Source organism: Parus major, chromosome 12 (assembly GCF_001522545.3).
Source record: "Parus major isolate Abel chromosome 12, Parus_major1.1, whole genome shotgun sequence".
NCBI lineage: Eukaryota > Metazoa > Chordata > Aves > Passeriformes > Paridae > Parus > Parus major.
In genome coordinates, this window is record NC_031781.1 from 15,695,992 (window position 1) to 15,721,352 (window position 25,361).

At 46.6% G+C, this 25,361-nt stretch overlaps 1 protein-coding gene across 3 annotated transcripts in view; it reads right to left on the reverse strand.

Moving 5' to 3' along the window:
• Nucleotides 1-7,878: 7,878 nt before the first annotated feature.
• Nucleotides 7,879-25,361, reverse strand: part of FRMD4B (FERM domain containing 4B) — a 77,027-nt gene continuing 59,544 nt past the window's right edge. For all 3 annotated transcript variants that reach the window (XM_015641257.3, XM_015641258.3, XM_033517486.1), the window contains 12 exons: nt 21,831-21,907; nt 21,298-21,436; nt 20,663-20,804; nt 20,398-20,531; nt 20,193-20,312; nt 18,720-18,948; nt 16,015-16,071; nt 14,444-14,591; nt 13,193-13,318; nt 11,720-12,525; nt 11,023-11,155; nt 7,879-9,587 (listed from right to left, as the gene is read on the reverse strand). In XM_015641257.3, coding sequence (XP_015496743.1) covers nt 9,467-9,587; nt 11,023-11,155; nt 11,720-12,525; nt 13,193-13,318; nt 14,444-14,591; nt 16,015-16,071; nt 18,720-18,948; nt 20,193-20,312; nt 20,398-20,531; nt 20,663-20,804; nt 21,298-21,436; nt 21,831-21,907 — 2,232 coding nt within the window. In that variant the 3' untranslated portion in view covers nt 7,879-9,466. The remainder of the gene's footprint in view (nt 9,588-11,022; nt 11,156-11,719; nt 12,526-13,192; nt 13,319-14,443; nt 14,592-16,014; nt 16,072-18,719; nt 18,949-20,192; nt 20,313-20,397; nt 20,532-20,662; nt 20,805-21,297; nt 21,437-21,830; nt 21,908-25,361) is intronic.

The window sequence follows — 25,361 nt, forward strand, 5'->3', positions numbered from 1 at the left end:
AAGGCACCAGCCCTTTGAAGCAGCCTGAGTGCTCCTGGGGAAGCATTTCCCATGGCACATCCCTGCTCCCATCCAGGCAATGCCAGTGCCTGCTTCTTGACTGGCCTGTCCCTGTCACGAACATCATTTGCACTATCAGCTCTTCTTGGCTGACAGTTCACCTCAGCCTCATCCTCCTCCTAATTTTTACCTTTTTTTTTTTTTATCAGAATTAATAAGCAACTACAAAGATTTAACTTTTTGCATTTGTAGATCTCATGTAACTCCCTAGACTTTTTTTGTTAGGTGTCCATTTCATCTAAGTGCCTCCTTTCTTCAGAATATTTTATAAACTTCTAAATCCACAGAGCAAACCAGAAAGCCACACCTCCAGCCTCACCATGTGCATGGTTTCTGTGTGACAGCAGAGTAACAGTGGTGGATCATTTTGCTACTCACAGTTTGGGCCCTTCATTGGATCAGGAAGATTTCCTCTCATAATTTCAAATTTTCTCTTGTAGGGGTATCAAATCAAGTCCTCACCTTGCAAAGGCAAATGCAGCTTCCACAGGAGCAAAACCATGGGGGAGAGGCTGTGAAACCATGCCCTGCCAATTTTTAAGCCATATTTCTCATCACAGTCTCAACCACGCTCTGCTGGAGTCTGCCAGCAGCAAAATAGGCTCTGCATGATGATGGTGTCTCTTTGCTGTGTTTTGTAACATGAAACATGGAGTTCTAAGCCCTGTTAACCTCTATTAAAAGTCCATTATCCAAAGGTACTCATTAGCTTCATGCTGTTACACAGCAGGGAAGAGGGCAAAAATTTAAGAACAGAATAAGTGGTAAAAGAGAAGATAATAAAAACCAAGCCAAGAACGCAATGGCTCCATTTCCCCCTTTGGTATTTCAGGGATGTCCTTATCCTTGTTTTATATTATGCAGTAGCAAGCACAACAGCAGACCCACACATCAATCTATCTGCTCCAGCAGCTCCAACCCCCACTGATTGCTGCCCATAATAGAGCCCATAAATGGTTTCCTGATGTTATCAAATAAATCAGTGCTCTTCAGTAGCCGGTATGCTACTCTCCCAAACAATGCAGTTTGGGCCACAGAAGCTGTCTATTCAGTGCTTACTTCTCACTTGCTAATTTCTTGACTGTAAATAAAGCCCCATGCCACCTTCTTGGGTTTCCATGATCTTCAGCCAGGCCATCTTGGGCCATGGTCTTGTGAGATCATCTAAGTTAAGCAGGGTCAAACCCATGAAGTCCTCTTGAGAAGGAAAACAGGGGTACTGAGAACACTATCAGGTGTTTGAAAACCACTTTTTCTCTTAAGCAGTAATATATCACTTGTCAGTACCATGATTAGGAAACACTATACTGGGAATGGTGCCTTCCCCATCAGATGCAGAGCAAGGGGCTGCCTGGTGACACCTCTCCTGGTGACACAGGTGATAATCCCACAGATTTCAGAGGTGGATATCATATTTTGCCTACTTTAGGTCTCTCCTCCATAAATTATGTTCCCAGGATGTACTTCATTTCCTAACACACTGCTTAGTGTTCTGGTGTTCTGGTAACAGCACATTAGAGCAACAAACAACACCCTTGAGGTGAGGACACACTCACAGTGGGTCTAAAACACTTTTCCCAGTCTAAACTGCCATCTCCTTCCCAAGAACATTTGTTGGTGTTCCCCTCAGAGCTTTCCAAACTAATCACACATTTCTCAGCCTTCATTAAGACAGGAAAGACACTGCCACAGGTGACACTTGCTGTTTCCACACCGATTTGACACCTGTTCAGGAATCCCTGGACTGAGAAGCTGCTGCTGCTGTCCTGTTACCAGAGCTGTGCTGTGCCAGAGCTGCACCCAAAGCCCTGGCAGGAGACAAGAGGCACCTGCAGCAAACACAGAGCAATTCCCACAGGTAGTAGCAGGTCAAAATCCACACTAAGCAGGTACCCAACAAACATTAAACAAAAGCACTTTAGGAGCACACTGACAGAAGAAGAGGCCTGCCCTTGCTAATGAACCATTCTGACTCTCTGCTCGCTGTTTGTAAGGCAGGTACTCACATATGGGTGAACTCTGGAATGAAACCCAGCAGCCTCTCCTGCAGGATTGCTTCACTTCATGGATATTTTTCCCATTTACAAATTCTCTTCAAAAATTCCAACCCATCCCTCTTGAAAGACAAAAGGCTGACAAGTTCTTAACTTGGGTATCAGGAAGGCCTGAGCCCTGTGCCATCACTTGACACAAGGCAGCCCATGAACCCATGTTTTGAGTGCCTAAAACTGTTCTATTTTTAAGGTAATTGACACTCATAAAGGGACACATGCTATGGCAAATATTGGAGAGCAATTTTTATAATGTTGGCTTTCTTTTTTTTTTTTTTTTTTTTTGCTTATAAATCTTCCCCATTCATTCCCCTCTATTACCAATCCATGGCATTTCCAAGTGCAACTGGAAGCAGTCAGGGAATGTGCCCATGAAACATAACCTGGCATTACTTTTAAGAAACTCGTAGGCTGATGGGAGAATCTAAAATTGACAATCAGGAGCATACACCAAGCATGTCCAGCAATGCAGTGTAACCCAATACAGGGATTATAAAGGGTCAGATGATGGGATCTTAACAATAACAACCATTGAGGAACAGGAGCAGTCATAGAGAGACACCCTGTGGGAAAAAACCTGAGGGGAAAAATCTCCACATCTTCCAAAAAAAATAACTTGGTGATTTATTTATTTTTTTAGTTTCCATTTTTAGAGAAGTCTGAGAGCAGCTACAGTACCTATGCAGTAGGAAGCAACCTCTGTCATCTTCCACCTTCTTGATTACAGGGAAAAGGAAACATTAACAAGTGCAGGGAGAAAAGGGGAGCATGGGGAAGACTTTGGTCATGACAGAAATCAAGGACAGAATATTTCAGCCTGGGGCAGGGCACTGACCACCCACAGTGGCCTGTCCAAAGCAATCCTGTAGGGAAATGCATTGGCAAATCAGATGAGCATGCCTTGATTTCTATCAAAAAGGATTAAATAATCAGCAGATGGATTTCTAAACAATTTCAACTGTTTTAAACCATTTTTTAAAATATCAAAACCCCCAGGATTTTGGGGTAGGAGACAGCCCCACATACAAACGTTGACACTGAGATTTTGCTGGTGGGGATCTGGAGATGACACAAAAGCAACTGAGCTGCTCCTGGCAGTCTGGGCTGACCCAGGACAAATCTTTGCCCCATTCAGAGCCAAAACCAGTTCCAAATCTGACCCCCAAGGACTGACTTTCTGTGCTTGCTTGCCACTGAACAACACTACACCTGCCCTGCCACCTCCCAGCTCTTTTTTTTACTGACCACATTCTAACACTGCTGGAGCAGCACCCCAAGCACAGCCAGTGCTGCTGCTCTGCACCATCTTCAGCTACACAGAGCAGTTCTGTGGCTACAGGAGGAAGTTTCTGCTCCCAGATATCATTTATAGCACAAACATGGGCAAAATGCTGAAACACTCAGCACTAGTTTCTGCTAACTTGGTATTTTCTTTTCCCAGCTTGCTATTAATGTGACCTTGGTGAAGCACTTCTAAATACCTGAATGTTTTCATCCCTGGGTGATGTTTTTTCCCTCTTCTTCCCAAAGCACAGTGCTAACAGCTGCCCAAAGGAGTAGAAAACCAGCCTGTGGTGAATAAAAACTGGTCTGTGAGAGACCATGAGTAATTTTGTTATTTTACAGGGAGCAGGCAACTCATGATGTTTGTTACCTGACCATGACTTCAGAGACTGAGCTATGGCTCTAGCTGGGACTTTTCACCTATGGGCAAACCCAAAAAGTGCCCAGAGCTGCCTCAGTGTGGCTTCACCTGCTCTGGGAGAGAGCTGAGGCTGGTTATGGCCATCAAAAGGGGACACTAAGCCCTGCACCAGGGACAGAGACTCTGGGGCAGCTCTGGCTCCTGTCTGATGGGCACAGCTCACCCAGACAAGGCAAACACGGTGCTGAATCTCACACTACCCACGGGCATTGCACAGGGCATTTACCCAAATGTTCACTCCCATTAACAGAGGGCTTGTTACTCCAAATCTGTGTGCAGAACAGGCTCAGAGATTCAATACTTGCATCAGAAATGCAAGCTCAGACCTTGAGAAAAGACATTAATCTCCCTGAAAACTGTGTAAGAACACATCTGTGACAGCATGTGCAATTCAGCAATTATTCAGTGCTAACTCTGCCTTTATTCTTACAATTTATCTGTGCTTTATCTAGGTTTGCAGAGCAGAACCCCTGGAGTAACTGCTAAAACTAGTGGCTAGAATTGTTAAAATGTTAACCCTCTCTTTTCAAGCCAAATCTATGGTTTCACCTGCAGTGTTGCCTGGCAGCACCACTAAATCAGAATTTCATCAATTTCAAGGATTCTTCAAGAAGCAACATCAAAACCTCTGCAAGGTGCAATCACCTCCACATTTATATGAAACACTGAATTCAGCACAAGCAGATGAGAGGAGAAACAGAGTTATTCTAAGGAAACAATGTCACCCTCCACATTGAAATAGGCTCTGTCTTTCTTTTACAGCATCCAAACCTATCACAGCCCCACACCTCGTATCCTCCTAAATGTGCCCACAGGCAGTGATGCTGCGAAGGCCACATGGCCACCTCCTTCTGTACACATGGGGCACGTCCTTCCCTAACCTCAGGCTGGCAACAGGTGGAAGGATTTCTTCTAGAGTTACTCCAGCTGAGCCCTGGCTGGCTGCAAACTCTTCTCCATCTGCAGCTCTTTGATGGCACTCTAATGATTAAATATAAATTGAGACTGGTTTCTGCTGTGCTGGAATGGGGCAGGAGATGTCCTGGGAGGCAGAGCACATCCCTCTGCAGTCAAGGACTTGCTGAAGGATTTATGGTGATTCCCTTCATCATAAGGGACAGACAGGGAAAACCAAGTTGGATGGATGGCAAGGAGCTGCTTCTTGTTAAAAGTCTTGCTTCTCTGTCATTAAGGCCCTGACCTTTGTGACATGTGTCCTCCTGGGCTCCCAGCACTGATCACAACTGCCACTGTCCATTCCTCCAAGGGGGAAATGTCACCTCAGGCTTCATTTGCTCCATCAGAGTGTGGGGGAAAAAACTGATAAGAAATCCTTCCCTGGGAGAGAATTCACTGCTTGTGTGAGGTCCTGCTGTAGCTGAGACTGTAAGTTTTATACCTTAGAAATTTATTAGATATGATAGAAAAGTACAAAGAAGATGGAAGAATAGTATAGAATGCAGACATCTTCCCAGGAGCTGTGTGAATATATCCAGACAGTGCCAGGCAAGCACAGGGAGCCTCTCCCCAGGCTCAGGAGCAGCTCTCCTGCAACAATTCCAAAGCCCAGAAGATGGAGCAAACCTTCAGTCTTTATAGGATTTCCTACACACATTTAGGGACGAGCTGGGTCACAGTGGAGGCTTCTCACCCACCCAGGGGCTGCAAACATTGCTGCTGCATTCTTCACACTTCAGCTGAGCAAGTCCAAAATCATAAATGAGAAGTCAGCAGAAACCTGCAAGAGTCACGTGTTGGCCAAAATATTTCACGTAATTGTAGCCACAGGAATTTTAAAGATTAGGGATCTTAAAAAGATTTTCCTGTGTTGGGGAAGGGGCTCCTGGTCTGAGCCTCATCCCTCCTGGTCCCTGCACTGGAGGAATGTCCACACCAGCCTCCCACAGGGCTCGTGGCAACTCCCATCAGTGTCTGTCCTCCCATATCTCAGAGTATTTTCAAATACTGTTCAAAACAGCAGAGAAAAAGCAGACAGCAATTAAAAATATCAGGCATGGCTTATTTTAGCTCAGTGCCCAAATTCCTTTTTAAGGATTCCTGGCAAGGACTGGGTCTTCTTTTTTAACTAAAAGCACTCAGAAACATTCCACTACAAACAGATTTAAGTAGGGTTTCATTTCCCCCATCAGCAACATCTACCTTCTGTAGAGAGACACGTTTGTAAAATCACACCCTGTGGGTCTGGTGTTTCACCTTGCTCACCTCTTGGCTTTGTTCTGATATTACCAAATACGAATTTATAATTAATATTTCTTCATACTGGAAGGGTCAGGAAGGATTCCAGAGGAGCACAGGAGGCAGGAAGGCTCCTCTCTTCAACTCTGCTGTCAGGCACTAGATGTCCTCAGTTATCCTGGTGAGGCAGGCTGTGGTTAAACAGCAGCACACAGATGAGATAGGAATTCAAACAAAACACAGGCAATTTGTATTTCAGCTGTGAACAAATAAGATAATGATTACAAGTATGTCTTTATTACCTCCTCAGCAGCATTATACAGACTGGTCTCTGTGAACAGTTCCACATCTGCATCAAAACATCACTCCACAAACGCAACAAAGCAGCTGGAAATCTGCAAAGGGCAAAGTTAAAGGTCCTGGGGAACAACTGCAACAACTTGGTGCAGCAGCAGCTTGCTTGATAGGCAGGAGATGCCACAGGCATGTCATGGGCTCCCCTTCCCTCCCTGTGCCACCCAAGACTGACCCTAAGCAACATCTGAAAAAAGTTGGATATTCTTATTCTCTTCTTCTGGGCCTCCTTCTTCACTCTGTACTTCCACCCTTCAGAGAAGTTCCTAAAAACAAAACCCTTGCAGAGCCAGGCATGTGAAGAATGACAAGAGGGGCTCAAGAGCTACAGCTTCACAACCCCACTTCAATTTCCAGTTCCTCTGCCCAGCTCTTGCTAACTGGAAACCGCAACCACGCTGAACTATGGCCTAGAGGTTTTATAAACAATACTCCAAACAGAGCAGACCATCCTCAACCCAAACCCACCTCAAATTCCCATCTTCTCAAGAACTTCATCCAAAATCACCCTGGTTCTGTCCCAGCAAGCTGGGGGGCCAGGCTGAGTGTCAGTGTTGTGCCAACATGGATGTGTTGGGCTGAGATAAATCCTGAATGCCGAGGAAAAAGCCAACACAAAACTCCGTGGCTACAGCACTGAAATGAAGGAATGCAAACAAAGCTTTAATGGGGCACAGGCCTTGTTACACATCTCCTTTCCTTTTTGTAAGAAAAGCTTTGAGAGTGCTGATTCTGTGAGCTCTGGGTAAGGAACTGGACTTGGGACCACTCAGCTCCCTGCTCAAAGCACTGATGGTTTGCAGCAGCAGGGAGCAGTCAATGTATGAAGGACTTGCCAGCAGACAAACCTCAAATGCTGCTTGGAGAAATGCAAAATCAGTGTCATGGGGGTAATTTTAATGGGCACACCTGCAGGTTTTTTTAACACCTGTTTTCACCAGCAACCTGGAAATGAGAATAAAATTCAGTGGTGGTTGTGAAGTTTATGTACACCACAAAAAGCAGGGAATGACAAATAGCTCTGAAGAGTAGTTGAATAATCTCAACTACTGGGTGACCAGAAGCATCTGAAACCCAAATCACTCTTACAGATAGGTGGGTGTCTCAGGGGGCACAAACTCCAAAGAGGACCCAGCAAGTGAGCAACACATAAAAGCCACGTTCCAAATAGGAAAGGCTGTGGCAATTCCTAGGAGCAAGGGTAGATGAGCATCAAGCATTTTCATCAAGAAAAGGACACCTCTGTCTCTGTATCACTGGAGGGATGCTGAGTGAGCCCAGCCTGGCTCCCTCAGTACAGCTGAGGAGAAGCAGAAATTCTGACCTGATGTTCTGATGTTCTGAAGGTTGCTTGGGGCCAACCTTCCTTCAGATGAGGCCACTGCCCCTCTGCACTCCACCCAACACCACAGGCCAAAAGAATTTAGACAACAGTGATTTACTTCAAGCCCTTGAAATAACACACACTGCACTTTCCCAAGCACTCAAGGAGAAACAGGAGGAATGCTGAAGTGGTTTTGGTAACACACTTTTTAGTTTATTGACCTATACAAAATAATAGGTCTAAAAAATTCAGGAGTAGTAAAAGAATAAGCAAAAAAGAGCTTTCGCATTTCTAGAAGGCTATACAAATATGCAAAACCAAGGAAATAAGTTATTTTTTATTTTGTTTTTGTTTGTTTAATTCCAAATCGCGACTCTAATAATACAAACAACTAAGTACCAGCTTAACAAGTGTGTCCTTCTGTATATATTACATGCTCTGGAATACTGGTAAAAAACGTCAAAAAAGTTTATCAGAAACCTTTCTATTCACAATATGAACAAGGAGTAACTAATCTTTTGTATAAAAGAACAAAAGAGCACCATTTCTGGAATCCTGAAGCTCAGTACAGCTGAGAAACGAGAGATTTTACCGTATGCAGACGAGTCATCAGCAATCAGGCAGGAAAACCCCAATTTGTTCCTACAGATGGATGACCTGAGGTAGGTTTATCCCTCTTAAATCAAGACTGCAGTCACATGGTTTTTTCCTACACAAATGGTTCTGTGAAGACGCTGTTCTGTCACTCAGTGACTCCGCAACGCACCTGGGCAGTTCAGGTGACTCGCGGTACAATCCTAATGCCCCTCATTTTAAGGCACCCACTTGGTTGTGTTTGCATCCACCTTAAAATACTGGCCATTGCTACCAAATCACTCCCTGGGGCTCCCCACTGCGGATACTCGACCCACTGTGGCACAGCAATGCTCATCACCCGATGAACAGGGGTCACTGTGTGGCCACAGTGACAAATTTGCCTGCTCCTCCACACAGATGTACCATGGAAAAGTCATTAAGTGGGCCATTATTAATTATGTTTTATCATGGAAAAGAGAGCTCAAAGTTGACTGCTTCTGTTTCCAAATCCACAACTACCTATAGATTTACACGACGTATATGTCAGCGAATTTTTTTCTTTCCAGAACTTGCTTGTGGTGCTAACAAACACTCTTAACAACACCCCAAAAACTGGACAGACTCATTCAAACCTCCATAATAAAAAAAATTCCAGCCTTCCTTCAAGTAATGTTCCAATACTGATTCAGTCATCCTTTGCCTCACTCACACACACAGTATCTATCCTTCACAAGCCTATGAAACCTCTTCCAGGTCCTCATAAGCCATGGCAGAATAAATTTTCATTTTTTCTTCTTCTTTCAGACGTCAGATTTGTGCTCCTAGAATTCCTGGTTTTTCCACAAGAGTCTCCTTTTCACATTTTTTTTTTTTCCTCTGAGGTTTGCCTTCAACACCTTCCAATCTTCCCAAAAAGTGCTTGCTAAATATAAATACTTCAACCAAGTGCTGCATCTGGTCATAGATGAACTGTGGCTTGCCCTGGCTCCCGTGGGCTGTACGGATTCACAAAGAAACGACATTCGTGGTAAGACTTTGTCAGTTTGCTACAATCCCTCTTGATGCTGAATTCAACTTTTCCCAGCAAAACAGCCTGCTTCCTCTTTTTGTTCCTTTTGCAAGTTCCACCCGAGGTCCGCCTCGGAGCCGCGGCGTTCTGTGCAAGGCACGCAGGGGTAGGAATGAGGGGCTGCACAGGGGCTACACCAGCGTCCCGGGCTTGGAGTCCTCGTGCCAGTACAGCCTCTGCTCACTGCTGGGCAGCCCTTCCTCCAAGCCATCCTCCTCGTCCCTGCCCAGCTGGCTCGGCTCTGCGTACGTCCTGCAACACACACATACACCAGGATCAGCTGAGGGTGATCCCCAGGCTCCTGAATTCATGCACCTCCCCTGGGCTCAAAGTTATGCTGGTTATTTCAAGTTTGCCCCCAAAGACAAACCCATTTTTTTGTGCTGTAATCAGTAAAATTGTGTGCAAGAGGAATTTCAGCTGCTCAAAACTGTCACAGTATCGAAGACTGGTTTGGCTTGGTGGGACTTTAAAGCTCATCCCCACCCTGGGCAGGGACACCTTCCACTGCTCTGCCAAGACTGCTGGGTGTACTGATTGCTTTGTTTGCCATGATCACATTAATGTAGAAAATAAAGCAGATGAACCATCAGACAAGTGATTCAGAATATGGAAAATTAATAGCTAATGAACCTCGTTTAGATAAAGCTGCTAATAACAAGCAGAATTTTCAAAGCTCAATTATAAGAAATTAAAAAATTAATAGAAACAGTATTTTTAAACACTGTTGCCATAGATATTTAAAATCACTTCAGTAAAACAGCCCGTAGCACTTAGGGGAAAAAAAAGGATGTAGCAGCAGCTTTTATGTATTCCCTTACACTTTCATTTATTTTAAAACAAACAAAATTAAAAATTCAGTATTTTCACACAAGTCGGTCTGGCAGCAAGCACAAACTGCAACCCACAAAGCAGGAGGCACACGTGGGGTACTTATTACACTGAGCATAAGTGTATTTAAATGTGATGGCATTTGTGGGGGCAGAGTCACTCCCCAGGGCAGGAGCTTCCTGTCCTCACAGCCAAGCGTTCTGCACTGGGGGGACACCTCAAAAATGCCACGCAGAAGCAGCGAGAGCTGCAGGATTTCCTGCAAGGACCAAGCAGACCCTGGGCTTTCTGCAGTCCTGGGAGAGCCCCCACAAGCAGGGGGTGTCTGCAAACAGCAGCACATCCCCCATGGCTGCTGGGACCAGCTCTGCCAAGGGAGATGTGCTTGGCAGAGGTGGTACCACCTCACACATGAGGCTGAAGAGAGGGGTTTCCTTTTCCTTTGTTTTCCCCAAAGTTTATCAGCAGGAGCACTACAGCTTCAGAAACCCACCAGGACTGTGTCCTGCGAAACTGCTGATGGGGTTCAGGAGAGACCCCTCCATCAGAGGGACTGGGCTCTGCCTGCAACACTGCCCAGAGCATCACAGCTACCAGGGAGTGCAAGATGTTTGGTTGTCCAGCACCAGGAAAAAGTTGTTGAAGCTAACTTAGTTGAAGCTAATGACAGCTTCAGTGTCGGGGTACAGTGAGTGGTGGTACAGCTCATCTGCTCCACACAGAAAACCCGCTCTCACAACATCAATTTTGTAATTACTCTTCATCCTTGCTCTTTGAAACCAAGCTGATTTGCTCAGAAGTTTAAAGAGCCTGTGACATGCAGCAGGAAGGGCAGGAAATCATGTATTCTACTCACCTGCTCTGCAAAGGAAGGTTGCCATAAACATTCCCATAACAGCTGGCATAGGAGGAATGAGACAACGTATCGTAGTCTGAAAGTCCCAGTGCAAGGGGGTTTCTCCAGTTCCCAGCAGTGTTTGTAGAAGATGCTGGAATTAAAAAAAAGCATTACAACAAATTAGACCTTTCATCAGCTGAAACAGCTGAGGCAACAGGACAATTTTCATCAGAGATTTCTATGGGGTTTTGCAGGACACAGGCAGACAGTGCAAACACAAATATGATTTACAAGCCCTGTAGAGAGGCAGGGACTGTACAGGTGGTTTTCTGGAGCTTTTAAAGTGGTTTCTGACCCATTCAGTGGTGCTCACTGGACTGTATTTTGTATCACAGCCACTGCATTTACATGGCATGAAGATTTGTACACTACTGCTAGTTGCTGAACACATCTGTCTGGAACTCAAATGCTCTTTGTCCTTCTCTGGGTTACTGTTCTTACACAGAGAGCAAAAGGCTGTTTTATCCTTAGGAGAAGATAACAAGCAAGATTTTCCTTCCAAGAACGGAACAAGATCCTACTTGGCTCCTCATCCACCTTTCAGGACAGAGCTCTGCTCTGGCTCCCACTCTTCACTGAGGCAGTGACGGGGGCAGAAGCGAAAGCACAGCAGGGACTTACAAAAACGCCCAGCACAGACGGAATCGGACATTACCCGAGGAGAAAGACGACACCCGGCTGCTCGGCGAGCACGGCGTCTGCAGACCAGCAAAGCCCAAACTCCTCTGAGATCCTCTGTCAGACTCAAAGCCTGCCTGCAGGCTGTGGCCCTGCTCCTTCTGGCCGGAGGCACGCTGGTACCAGCCGCGGAGATGCTCTGCTACTAAGGCCTTGTGAATGTTTTTGGTTATGTGCTCCGTTTTAGCCACCTGCTTCCTCGGGAGCCTCAGGGTCGCGTAGGGGTTGTGTGGAACTCTGTCCACCTCGTCCTCGTGGTAGGAGCGGAATTCCCTGTAGCGCTCGTATCCGTAATGCGCCGAGGAGCGGTAGGAGGGGTTGACGCTGTACTGCCCCTCCGTGTCGCTCTCATAAACATATCCTCCATTGTAATAAACCTCAGCCTCGGCAAATGGGCAGTACCCAGGAATATAGTAATTAGAGGAAGGCTGCTCCTGATTTTTGTGGAAGGCACCACTGCGGACGTCCTTATGGGCCAGGTTTGGCATGCTTCCCGAATTTGCAGCAGAAATGTTGTGTTTCTTCGACCGCCTTCGGCCCCTGGTCCTGTTGTCGAGCGTCTGGGTGGTGTAATATGGATTGGGAGTGGGCGTCACGCAGTAATACTCGGCGCTTGACTGGCTGGTGTAGGATGAGCCATCATCCAGGATCTCTGTGCTGCTGCTCCGCTGGCACTTGGACAGGGAGAAGGCTGTCTTCTCAGCAGGAGCCTCGGACAGCAGGTGGGTCTGGGATTCCAGACTTCCGCTGCGCTGCCGGCAGTGGTGGGGGGAAACATCTGGCCTAGAACAACACAGATGTTGGGTGGTTAAAGGCAATCTCACACAACCACACACACAGAGCTGGGGAGAGCACACATGGACAGGTCAGCTGCCTCCCCAGTCCAAGCACAATACAACTCCTGCCTTATCTTTCCACACAGAGTATTTGCAATACACAGAACTCAGTCTGGCTGAATTTTGTATTGGCTGCAACAGTAGGAGACCTGCATTATAACAATCTGTCATGGTGAGCAAGGTTAATCTGTTACAGGGACACACAGAGCTAAGGTCACAAACACACATTTGGTTATGATTTATGGGAAGGCTCCCTCAGCTTTTAGAAAGGTAAAGCCTACACAAGTAACGAGCTTGGAGCAGAACATGGGAAGCTGGGTTTCCTTTGGATCTGTCTCCCAAGGCTGCACTACCCCAACCAACCAAACCTTCAGCTCTTGACATTTTAAGGTACTTAGCATCTCTCCTTCTCCAGCACGGATTGTCAGCTGCCTAATAGCACAGATGAGCTCATATTACATCTGGCTTCCCACAGCAATGGCTCTAAATCAACATTTTGAGAACTTGACCCTGCTGCGGGAAAACTACACAGCAAACGACCCTTTGCCCTCCTACCACCCTTTGCTTTTATTCTTCCCCAGCTGCGTGTGGCACACAAAGCACAGGTCCCTTACTGCAGGTGGCTGCTGCTGTAGGCGTTCCGTGTGAGCACGGGGGTGGTGGGCATGCTCCTCCCGCCGTGCGGCTGCGCCGGCCGCTCCAGCGTCCGGAAAGGGCTGCTGTGCGTCGAAAGCACGTCCCTGCAGCAAGGGAGACAAGCCCAGTGAGGTTAAACATCACACAAGTCACAGCACACCTCAATGTGTGGGTGCCTGAGGTCTTGGAGAAACAAAAGGAAGGGGAGAACAAACAATAACAATAAGTAGATGTGTGAAAAATGAGAGTTTTAAATAGGAGGAAAAATTCAACCCCTTCCTGTGGTTCAAGGGAGGTCTTCACAGGAGGATCGGCAGGAAAAGCTGCTGCCAAAGGATGGAACCACAGAGGACAGGCAGAGCAGGTAACAGAGAACCAAACAAACTAGGTTTTCAAATGAAGCACATCACAGCTGAATGGGTACATATGGCTGTAATTTAACTTCTGAACCTCATGTGGAGGAGTGTTCTGCTTATCTTGAGGGGTAGATGAGAAAAAAGCAAAGACATGGCATTGCTCAAAACTCTAAAATGTTCTTAAGTGTCTTTAACAGCCTGCTCACACGAGACAGTCCAAGAAATCTCAGGATCAGTGGGAATCCCTACACTGGGAACAGCTGGTAGCACCAGATCTGACATGATCACACAATCATCTACTGCTATTGATGTGCTCCATGGAGCTGTTCTAGCTCAGAAAGTGCCCAAATCCCATAGACACACACAGCTGGCACTAATGATGGAAGCTGGCTGAATCCCAGTAACTCTGCTTGTAAATAGAATTCTCCATCAGGCCTTACATGAATTATGTCTGCTTTGACAACATACCTGCTGAAATACTGGTGCCATCAGGAGGGATGGGTAGGGTTTGGTGCTGCCTGAATCCACTAAGCACGGTCATCAGGAAAATGACAAGTTGTTAAACTAACACTGAAAAAACCCAGAAGCTGACACAAAGAATGACAGCAATAGTAGGCATGAGCAACTCCTTAAATACAGCCCTTGCTATTAAGCTGCTCACCCATCTTAAACCTCCTGACAAAAACTACACTACTCTTTGGTTTGAGATACTTTGTCAACTGCTCATACAGATCTTTGTTCCTAACCAGGAAATTCAGCTCCCATCACCAAATCCTGTAAGCCCAGAGGAGGCAGTGGGCTCTGCTGGAAGGCTCAGCAGGGGCAGGATGGAGCTCCTGGCAGCAGAGTGCAGCAGCAGTGAGATGTGCCTACCTGGAGTGTCTGCTTTCCAAGAGCTGCTCGTTTATGGATGACTTCCTGAGATGAATTCTCTCCACCCCAAGGGACTTTGGTGGAGGAAGTCTTGGAGAAAGCTGTGCAGAGCTGGGTCTCTGTGCTGCTGCAGGAAGTGATTCACTGACTGTTGGAAAGGAATATGCATTTTGTTAGAGCAAAACCTGTGATATTTTTGCCCTGTGTGCAAATCTGTGGCCCCTAAGGAGAAGCACTTTGCAGTACAGAGACAATGACAGGAGCTGTGGATCTAGAGAAGATTTCCTGCCTGCACTGAGCTGTCTCCACACAGACAGGACATCGTGGAGGCTCCTACAGATCCCATCAGCACAGACTCCTATGGGGACTACACCCAGCTTGGGGCTGTGCCAGATCACAGAATGGAACTTCCTGGGAAAACATCTGTTTGCAGAAGAATCCTTTCCAGAACCAAGAGCTGCAAAAGCCAGTTCCTCTCCCTCACCTTCCAGCTCTTGAAAATGACATTTTAAGAATTAGTTTTGAAACAACCTAAAAGGGACTGACTTCAAAAGCGACTGAATGAGCAAAGACAACTGACAGACACATTTGGCTGAAGGCAATTGGGAAGATGCTGGTTTGATCCTTGTTCTCACTTTGCTTAGGGCACAACCAGGTCCCGACAGAGCCAACAGGAAACTCCAACTAATACATATAAATGCAGGATGAGCATCACAGAGAACGTGTTCACAAGCCTGGCTCCACTTCTACTTGTACAAGCAGGAATCAGGTGTAAATCCATTTTATAGCAGCACCTGGTTTGTACAAGTCTAAAACTGGGACAAAGTGAGATCAGAATCAGGCCCGAACTGAAAAGTGAGTAATAATTTACATAATGTTTGTCCCCAAATGACGATTATCCAGTTTAAGGGAGAGGCAGGCCAAGTCCTTTCCACCTTGTGGAACAGGGTGTGAGTGTGTCTGTGGGTGTGTGTGTGAAATGAGTAAGCTGAGCAAACACCAACCCATGCAAGATGCAAGCTCACTAGGGAGCAGATAAGCGTAAATAGAGCCTTAATATCTGTGACTATTCCACTTTTCTCTGTTTTATGGCAGCTCTGTTTTATGGTGAGGACAGAAGGGCTGGGCTAATTCTCTCCATTTGTAAGTCCTTCAGTTCTAGGCCAGGCCCTAGGGACAATGTATTTGACACCCACAGTGTCCTCAGCTTGGCATGTTGGTCGTGTTAAAACCAACTTCCTTCTCTAAAGATGACTCAGGTCAGCTCACAGGGCAGAAACTTTCAATAACTAACCCATTAAGAGGAAAGACACTCCTAAGTAGCTATTTTTCCCTCTGCTATAAAGTAATTTATCATCAAAAGCCACCAAAATTATAGAATCCTATAATGACTTGTAATGGAAGGGACCGCAGAGCTCATCACAGAGACACCTTCCTCTAAAAGGTTTTGCTCAAAGCCCTGGCCAGCCTGGCCTTGGACACTTCCAGGGACATGCTCAAGGACATTAAGTCAAAGAAATATCACTGAACAGACAAACTTCTTGGGGGAAAAAAAAGGAAAAGCATCATACCATCATCATAGGTGGTTGTGTCTGACAGGGAGCTGCTCTCGGATGGAATTATATCATCTGTGAATAAATACAATAAATACTTTAAGCATAAAAGAGCCAACATCAACTTACAAATATCTTCATACAGTTTATTTGCTAGAGTTTCAGAGCCAGCTGACACTTGTAACACTGCAATCCATATTCTTTATCCCCCACAGCCTGAAGACAGTCCTGGTACATCATCACTCTGTGTTCACTGCAGTTCAGCAAGCGACCCAGGTAATTATCAAAGCAGAAATTATTTTTTTATTTTTTTTTTTTTTTAATCTGCAGCAGGAATCAGGCCAAGATTTACAGAGGTGTTTTCCACCCCACCTCCAACAGATCCCACAGGGTGTTTAGGTGCTTCAGTAGGAGCCTACACAGACATGCAGACCTTGGCTGTTAGCAGCCAGTCTCCTCTAGTACATTTGAAACCCCACCAGGTAGGTACAAAAAGCATTTAAAATTTGGCATTCACTTTTGAATGTTTCATCAGCATACAGATCCTGTTTCAATTAAATTAAGATCAATCCAGAATAATTCCACTGATTTCCATCAAGGTATTGCAAATTCCAAGAACACAGATAAAAGGAACTATTGCATGGGCACACTAATTTTTTGTTTCTTTTACATTTTGTTACTTATTCATGGCACTTCACTGTACCCATCTCACCTTAATGCTACACACTCTCCCTCACTGAGAAACAGCCTGTCCTTGCTCAGGTTTGGAGCAGACCACCAGCAGCAGAGAAATGAGGCTGAACTAAAGATAATTAACCCATGGACAGCACAATCCTTGGCTGTTTCTGGCAAGATATGGCTCTCTGTGGTGGGCTAAAAAATCTCCATGAACCTTCAAGCACGAGAGAAAGGAATCAACAGAAAATGCCAGTGGCAGCCAGTTTGTGTATGACAGCTGCTTGTGCCCTCAGCCACCGGCAGCACGTGCAATGTACGCTGCTCCTGCTGTCACAATCTGCTGCCAGCAAAGGTCTGGTTACAGGAATGTAGTAAATAGAGCAGCTGTTCAAGAACAGCAAAAATCAGGACTGGCCCCTGCCCTGGGGGCACTTGTCAGACCACCGAGGATGGGCTGCAGCTCTGCCTGCAACCTGACACTGGGAAAAAGCTCCAGGGGAGCTGATTCATGTGGATTTGACCACGGGGTGGTAAAAGATGGAACTGGGCCCAGTGCGGGGAGGAACAAAGCCTGCTGAGGAAAAGAAAAAAGCCAGCCTAAAGCTACAGTTCTGGATTCAGGGGGGGTGTGCAATGCTGACATATTCAGATTATGGTGACATATCTGAATTTAAATCCCAGGTTTGTGCAACTCCCTGCGAAAGAGGAAGAAATTCTGGGCTAGAAGCAAGGAAAGGAAAGAGAAAGTAGAACACAGAAAGCAGTCCAATATGTCCTTCACCTCCTCTCCCTTGGGGCTGGGATGGAAATAGCTATGGTTTGATTCAATAAATCAATGAGACTGTTTAACATATTACTTCCAACAAGCCACTCTCCGAATTCAGACACAAATGACTCATCACTGCTCAGCCTTCTGAAACCCAGACCTGGAGCTCGAGAGCACCGCTGCTGCAGTGACAAAGTTCCACATAAAATCAATTACTGAAGCAGGTGACAGCTCTGCTCCAGGTAAACAAATACATGCTGCAGGGTGAGAGCCTGGGAATGTAGCTGCCTCTTGCTGGCTTGGACAACAGGGCATGAAACTGTGCCAGCAACAAACAGCAGTGCCCATGGATGGATGGATCTCTCTGCTCACCAGCCCTCCTGGTCATTACCACACACCAGGTGTCCCAGGTAATACAGGACCTTCCACAATCAGTATTCAGACTGGTGAGCAAGAGACTGGAAAAACAGATGTTTCCCTCCCCTCTGTCAATCAGGAACAAGCTGGGCCACATTAAATACCGATCATCAGCCTTTCAGAATAATCACTTTGTGATGATGGATAGCCCAGTGATGCTGTGGTGTGTCAGGGGTAAGGATTCAAAACTCCTTCAACTGGCTTGGATACTAACAGGTTTTCACACATTATCCTATGAAGCAGCAAGAATCTCACTTCCCTTAGGAGAACCACACTCTCAGAACAGAGGGGCCAAGAGTATCTGCTTTTACTGTGCTCACCACTGGCAAATGGATGTGGGCAAAAATCTGTTTGCTACTAATTGCATTCATAAACTCCACTTATGACTTCCTAGAAATCAGGAATTTTGGATCCAGAAGTGTCTTTCATCCCTATGTCCTTGATCCTGCAGAAAAACCTGCCTGCTCTATTTCTGCTGGAACTGAAGCACCACAGGAGGGATGGGGGAGAGATGGTGCATGTGGCATCTCAGATGGACAACTGCACTCAACACACCAGGAACTGGGGCATCCGAAAAGCTTCATCCAAGGTGCTGCTGCCAGCCTTTTTGTGCACAGCACCTTCAGCCCACATCTGGTGCTGGAACATGTCTGTGCTTGCTCCTGAAACTCTGCCCCAGTCTACCCCCAGCCTACAGCAGTGCACTGAGTATGTCAGATTCTGCAGTTCCATCTTTTTTTTCTTATTTAACTGCCTTGGAGAAGATAAAAACCATAGAGAGAAGATGTAAACAAAGTTTCTGAATAAGCCAAATTGCTCTTTTCCCCTCCTGTTTGCATCAGAACACGGGGAATTCTCTCACCGGGTAAAGCCAGAGTTGATTTCTGGGTTGGTTTTTTGCCACACTTGATTCTATATTCATTGATGGAGTTTTCTATCTCTTGCAGCTTTTTGACAGCATCAGCATACTCTTGCTTTCTTTTCTTCTTCACGTTTTTGCACAGGTCTGGCTCACTGGCAAGTTTCTTTGCAGCTTCCACCAGCTTTTGGTGTATGATAAAATTGCTCTCCAAGTCCTGCAAAGTAGGATCCTGCAAATTTGCGAGATGAGTTATTTGCTTGTACTCCAGAGAGAAATTATCAATGAAAGTCATTAAAAAGAAGATCTATTTTTGTGGTGATGAAGTGAAATCTTGAGCACAAAATACAGAAATGTCAAAGTTAATACACAGAACAATCTCAGCATATGAAAGTTTTAGATCTTATTTCTGGCTAGGGTACAATTTTGAGATCTCTTGAGCAAGGTCCAAAGCTCTGAATCCCAGGTGACATAACACAGGCTCTTAAATTCAGGTTTAGGCTGCTAAACCTCCTGCTATGAGTCCAACCCTGAAAACATCTGTTCAAAATCTCTCCCTACTTCAGAGAAAATAAAAATGGAAATTGGTATCACCATACCTACGTAAGAGGGAGTTTCAGGCTTTAATTAATTGTTTGTAAACTACTTTGAGAAGCTCAGATGAAAGGCACTGCAGAAGAGCTAAGCAACACGTTATTAAATCTGGTCAGCAGGATTTTGGTTTAATAGCATTTAAGCAGTCCACAAAATCACTTTGCTACAGACAAGGAGCACAGCAGCCCTGTGAGGCAGGGCAGTGAGTTTCTGGTGAAAGATGCCAAGTGCCCAACACCTACTTACATGGATGATAAAGCTTGCTAACAAATCTCACAAGGAATGAGGGGGAATGGAGTGTGTCCAGAAACTGCAAACATCTGAATTACCATATCACTCGAGCTGGTCTCTGCCAGCAAAGTTCATTTCAGCCTCTTGAGCAATGCAGGAAGGTTTTACTCAGGTGGAACCTTCATTAAGCCACAAGTAAAACTCCTCCTCCTGTCATCTGTCACACAACTATGCTCAGAGACAGATGGTTTTGCCAGGAGGACAGTGCACACCCCTGCCACGTTCTGGGTTCAAACACCATCCCAAGATGACGCAAGTCAGTGTTCCAGAAAAGCTCAGAGCCAAATGGCATTATGCACCTGATCTTCTCTAATTAGCAGCAAAATATCCATTAAAATTCATGCAGCTGTGGCCAAATCAGGGGTTCAGGTCGGGTGAACTTAAGGCCTTTAGAAACAGCCAATTTCCTGGCCTATTCAAAGTGTGCCCAAAAGAAGGGCAGAACCCATCAAAATTTCTCGCTCCACGCAAGCAATTGTCCCAGCTGCCTCCTCTTAAAACACCCAGGGAAGGGCTGGATTATCTACAAGTGGCTTTGGGCACTGGTCTGGCCACCCCAGCCCTGCTGTGCAAACAAGCTGCCAGGCTCACCTCCTCGCTGGGGAGCAGGTTGTCATCCAGCTTGAACGCCGTGCCAACGCGCCTTCTCACCTGGGGAGGCTCCTCTCCAGCACCCAGAGGATACTCCTTGGGCATCTTGCCTGTCAGCTCCTGGGGACAGAAGGGCTCCAGGTAAGGCCCAGTGGGAGAAAAGGGCTCCCACCTGCCCGATCCCAGTGTAAGGTGCAGTTCTCACCGCTTCCCGCAGGCAGATTTTCTTCAGCTCCTCAACTTTCTGAAGCAGTTTTTCCTGAAGGAGTTTCTCTTTCTTCTTTAGCTCCATAATTTTCTCCTTCTTTTGCTCTTCACTGACTTCTGAATCCTGAGAGCCTGGAAAACACACTCTGTATCAGAGGATTTCCAGGTAAGGGCCATTTTTATTGTCTGGTAGTCTCATTTCCCTTTTTAACAAACACAAGCCCCATTACACATGGCTACTTCCCATTTATGTGCAGTATTACCTGATGAGATCAAACTGCCATTGCTGGCCATAATAAGCTGGTTCTTGGCCTCCAAAGTCACCAGCTTTGACACTTTTGGTGTTCCCATCTCTGTCAGATCCATGGCAATATCATCCAAACTTCTGGCTGATGGAATTTTTGCCTGAAGGAGTTAAAAAAAAACAATCCAGTCTCATTGAGTTGCCTCTAATTAACTTCAGAGCACATCACAGGAGATGACATTTCACATCTCATCTCCCACAAAATTAAGGGCTAAAGCAACAGCATCACACAGGTGCTTGTGGTATACAAAGGCTGCTTGACATTCCTCTCCCCCAAAACCTGAACCATCTCCCAGCTCAAAATCTCTGCAGCTTTCAAAACAAACACAGGAAAGGAGACAAAAGAAAAGGCAAATTAGACACCCAGACATGGGAATTCCCTCTTCCATGATTACACTTCCACAGGCCTTAACTGCAGGCAGGCTAAAATGGATCTAGTAACAATACTACCACTAGTAGGCTGCTCAAAAAGCTGACAAAAACAATTTGTAGTTTTTCTCTGGAGAGTAGTTAATCCGTGGAAAAACATACGCTGAGGGATATACAGGAAACGTGTTGAAACCTATGCTTGCAGTAAAATGCCTCATAACTTACTTTGCTTTGCTTCCTGTCCAGGTAAAACTGGTGTTGACTGATTGCCATCACCCAGATGGACTTGATCAGGGAAGTGTTTGCATACCAGGTCTGTACCACCAGCCCACTCTGACCAAAGGTCCTTCTTGACACAGAAATTCTGAGGAGGTGAAAAGAAATGCAATTTCAAGACAAGTCATAGAGGTTTGAAGTTCTTTTAACCAGGTGAGGCTCAGCCTTTATTTTAGGGATGCAAAAACTCAGATTTCTTTCATCCCATCACCCAGTGCTGCTGCAGATTTGGCCATGACAAACAGACCTCCTCCTGCTCCAAGAACTGCTTTTATGGACTCACAGGGGATCTGAGAGGAGACCCAGAGCTGTGACAGCCCCAGTCTGCCCCGCCAAAAGCTGGATCAGGATCAGTCCCAAAGCCCAGAGTACTCAAGTGTTAGCTCTGAGGCATCTCCCACCCCATCCACTAGCAGGTGAGGATGAGTTCCCACTCTGGGTAAAGATGACCTCGAGGACAGAACTGCCTCCTCCAGCCTCACCTGCGGGGATCGTGTACTTCCACAGCAAATTTCTTCTCACGGAAATAGAGATTTTCCAGCTGTTTCCATTGAAATAGCTAGGAGAATTGGGGAGAGAAGCAGAACATGGTCACTAAATCACCAGTCCTCTCACCCCAAGGTGATACAATTTCAGCAAATTACAATTCCTGTGTATCCTCAGCATGGACTGAGCAATAACTACATTCATAACATCAATTAAAAGAAGCACATAAATATAGGATGCCCCCTCAGTAATTTCACACTTTTACAGACAATGTGCAGCAAATTGAGGATTTTGCCAGTGACAACATCTACCTCCATCAACAGCACATTTAATTTTGCTGCTAGAAGTTCCCAGAGATCTTGGCAGGGCAGCTGAAGTCATTTTCTCTCTGATTAAGCGCAAAAATCTCTTTACAAAGTAATTGTATAGACAACTATGGTCTACTTCCCTGAGTCAGAACATCCCCAGGGAATGACAGCAGCTTGGAAAAACCAAGACCTTTCTCCTGTGAAGACACTGTCTGAGACATCCAGCGTGACATTTTGGAGCAGAGGTACAGCGTGTACAGAACAACAGCAGCTTCAGGAGGAAGCCACCCCCAGCACATCCTCCTGCTAGAAACCCACATATTTCCTGCAAAGTGCCAGCTGGGAGAAGAGATCAAAGTCAGTCAGGGCTTGGCAGCTGCACCCGTGGGATCAGGATTTCATATAAATTTGCTCTCCTTTTGCAGCAGCATCAGCCACCCCCTGGGAATGAGCCACTGGGGGCTGCATCTTCCCAGCCCAGCCTCGCAGGTTTTGGCAGCACCACCTCCTGCCCCCTTCTCCAGCAGTGCCAGGGTGCCTGGATGCACATGGGGACCCACGGGGTGTCCCCAGGGATGTCCCCCTGACCATGATGGGCCGCAGAGGTGCAGCAGCACGCTGGAATTTTACATCAGCTGCTTTCCAGAGCTGCAGCTCACATGGAGGTACCAGAGGTGCTTCCATCCAGCTGGCAGGCAGGGACAGGGGTCAGTGAGAGATCAGCCTCCAACACCAGGGATCCAGCCAAGGCACCCAGGCCATCACAGCAACTCCCTCCTTTCCCCACTGGAGTTTTCCCAAAGCCTCCAAGGGTGCAGCCACCACACCAGAAACCCCCAGGACACACAACATTCCCACTGGCCTCTGCCAAAACCTGACATGCCATGCTACCTCCCACTACAGAAGGACTTCAAGTTCTGTAAAAAATGAGGTCTTAAGCTGTGATGCATCTGAAACACATTTTTAACACCATGACACATAACCCAGTGCATTTGTGTTTCAGGGGGAAAAGTGGCTCTTTCCACAGCCTTTCCCTCGTTTAATTAAAACTTTCCTAGGACTACAACTATTAGAACCTGCTGTATAAAAAGTGAAGCCAAGTGGAAATGTAATTTACTTGAACAAATTATTTTCTAGAGGATTGTTGAAGTTTCCCTCTGCTGCTTAAGTAAGTTTACGTTTTTCTCACAGCCCTCCCGCCCAGCCACACCGTGCCAGAAGCGCCAATTCACAACTCTGCGCTGAACTTTGAAAATAAATAACATTTATAAAAACGCAAAAGGAAACAAGCCGAGCAGTCTGCCAGGACATTGAGCAAGAGGTGCCCGTGGGTGCTCCAGCAGCGATCCCAGCCGGGATCCCGGCACAGCCGCGGCTGCTCCCCCGCGTCCCGCACTCACCTCGCCGCAGCCCCGATCCCGATGCCGGTGTCCCGGTTTCCCGGCCGGGCAGTGGCCAGGGAGCCATGGGCAGGGCAGGGCAGAGCCCAGGCTGCCGTGCCGTCCCTCCGTCCCTCTGCCGTGCCGCTCCGCTCGGCAGCTTCGCCTCCCACTGCTGACACACGCCTGACATCACCACCCACCCGCTCCCCTGCGACGCCTCCCACACCCCTTTTTTTCCCCAGATAAAGGGCAAACCCAGCGGCGGAGGGAGCAAGGAGGGCTCCAGCGAGGGGCTGCACCCCTCGGAGCAGCCCTGGTGGCTGTGGGGGCCGGGGCAGGGGGGCTGCCCGGGGTCCCCGGCCCCGCCAGCCTTGACTCACACCCAGAGGCAACAGGTTCGACCAGAAGCATCATCCCGGCGTTCCCGGCCCGCTCCCACGCTCGTAAAAACCATGGGCGTGCTTCAAACATGACCTCTGGAAAAAAAACTGCCTCGCTGCCTTTTATCGTGGCCGGGGATGGTGACTCCCGTCCCCTTTATCACTTCCCTTGGGGTTTTTGCCCTCCGGACGCGCTGGACATTGCTGAGGGCTGCGGGAGAAGGGGACACCTGCCCCAGGGTGAGGAGGGTCGCGTTTGGCAGGAGGACAAAATGCAGCACCTGGAGCAGCCTCCTGCCCAGGCAGAGGGACACAGGGCTCTGTGCAAATCCGGGATCGCTTGCCGTGCCCAGAAAGGAAAGAAAAAGGCGTTTGCATTTTGAAAAAAACCTGCACGGAATTGCCTCAGGATGTGGGTAGAGTTTTGCCCCATTTCCTCCCCACCCTGTGAGATCCATCCCAGCCCAAAAGGAGCTGACGGGCGCCCCAAGCATTCGCAGCTGGGTACATTCAGCACAAAGACATTTCTGCCTCCTTGCCCAAAGCCTGAGGTAACTCCAGCTCCCCCCTCTGCTGTTCCACAGCAGGAGAGATGGGAATTGGCGTTGTACCCAATGCATCTTTGCTCTTGAGGACTGAAAAGTGCCCTGTCCTCAAACTATCTCACTTAAGAACAACATAAGCTCCTTAGCTGTCACCTCATCTGACAAACCCCTCCTAACTCAGGTCCTTGTAAAAAAGACTGGTGATTAAATAAACAGCTTCAGAATAAGTTGTGAGCTACTAATATTTATACAGATGCACATAAAAATAATCCCAAATGAAAGTACTACAAGTTTCTGCTCCACACGCTTGGATTCGTGAAGACAAGAGGGAAATAATGGACTTGATACAACCAAGGATAAAGCAATAAAGTAATAACTTTCTTTAACTGAAATTTTTCTAACTCGTGGTCAAAAGGCAACACTCAGGAAACCATCACTACTCTAGAGATATCCTGCTCCCTTCAAATACTCCCCACCCTGTACAGACATGTTCCTAAATAGTTCCTAATTTCAATCTTACCTAAACTACCTGCATATTTAAAGACAAAAGAGTGGCAAAAAAAAATCTGGAAATCTGGAACTGGTTTTTGAGGGCTGGAAGAACAATTAGGAATAATTAAAATGTTTTTGTGGAAGTTTTGCAATGTATGTTTCCTTTAACCAGATGATTAAGTCCACCTGAGCTAATTAATGTTTTCTTAATAGCCTTCCCATCCATGTAGGTTGTCAGAACCTTAAATGCTCCCAAAAACTACTGAGCATCTCAGGGGCTGCCTGTCTGACTCTGAGTAGAACTTGGCCTGGTCAAGGTTGTTTTTCTGATTATTTTTTTGTTTTTGTAGAAGGCAGAGGTGCAAGCTCTGATCACATCTCATTACCCAGGCACCTCTGTGCACCAGCCAAACTCCTATC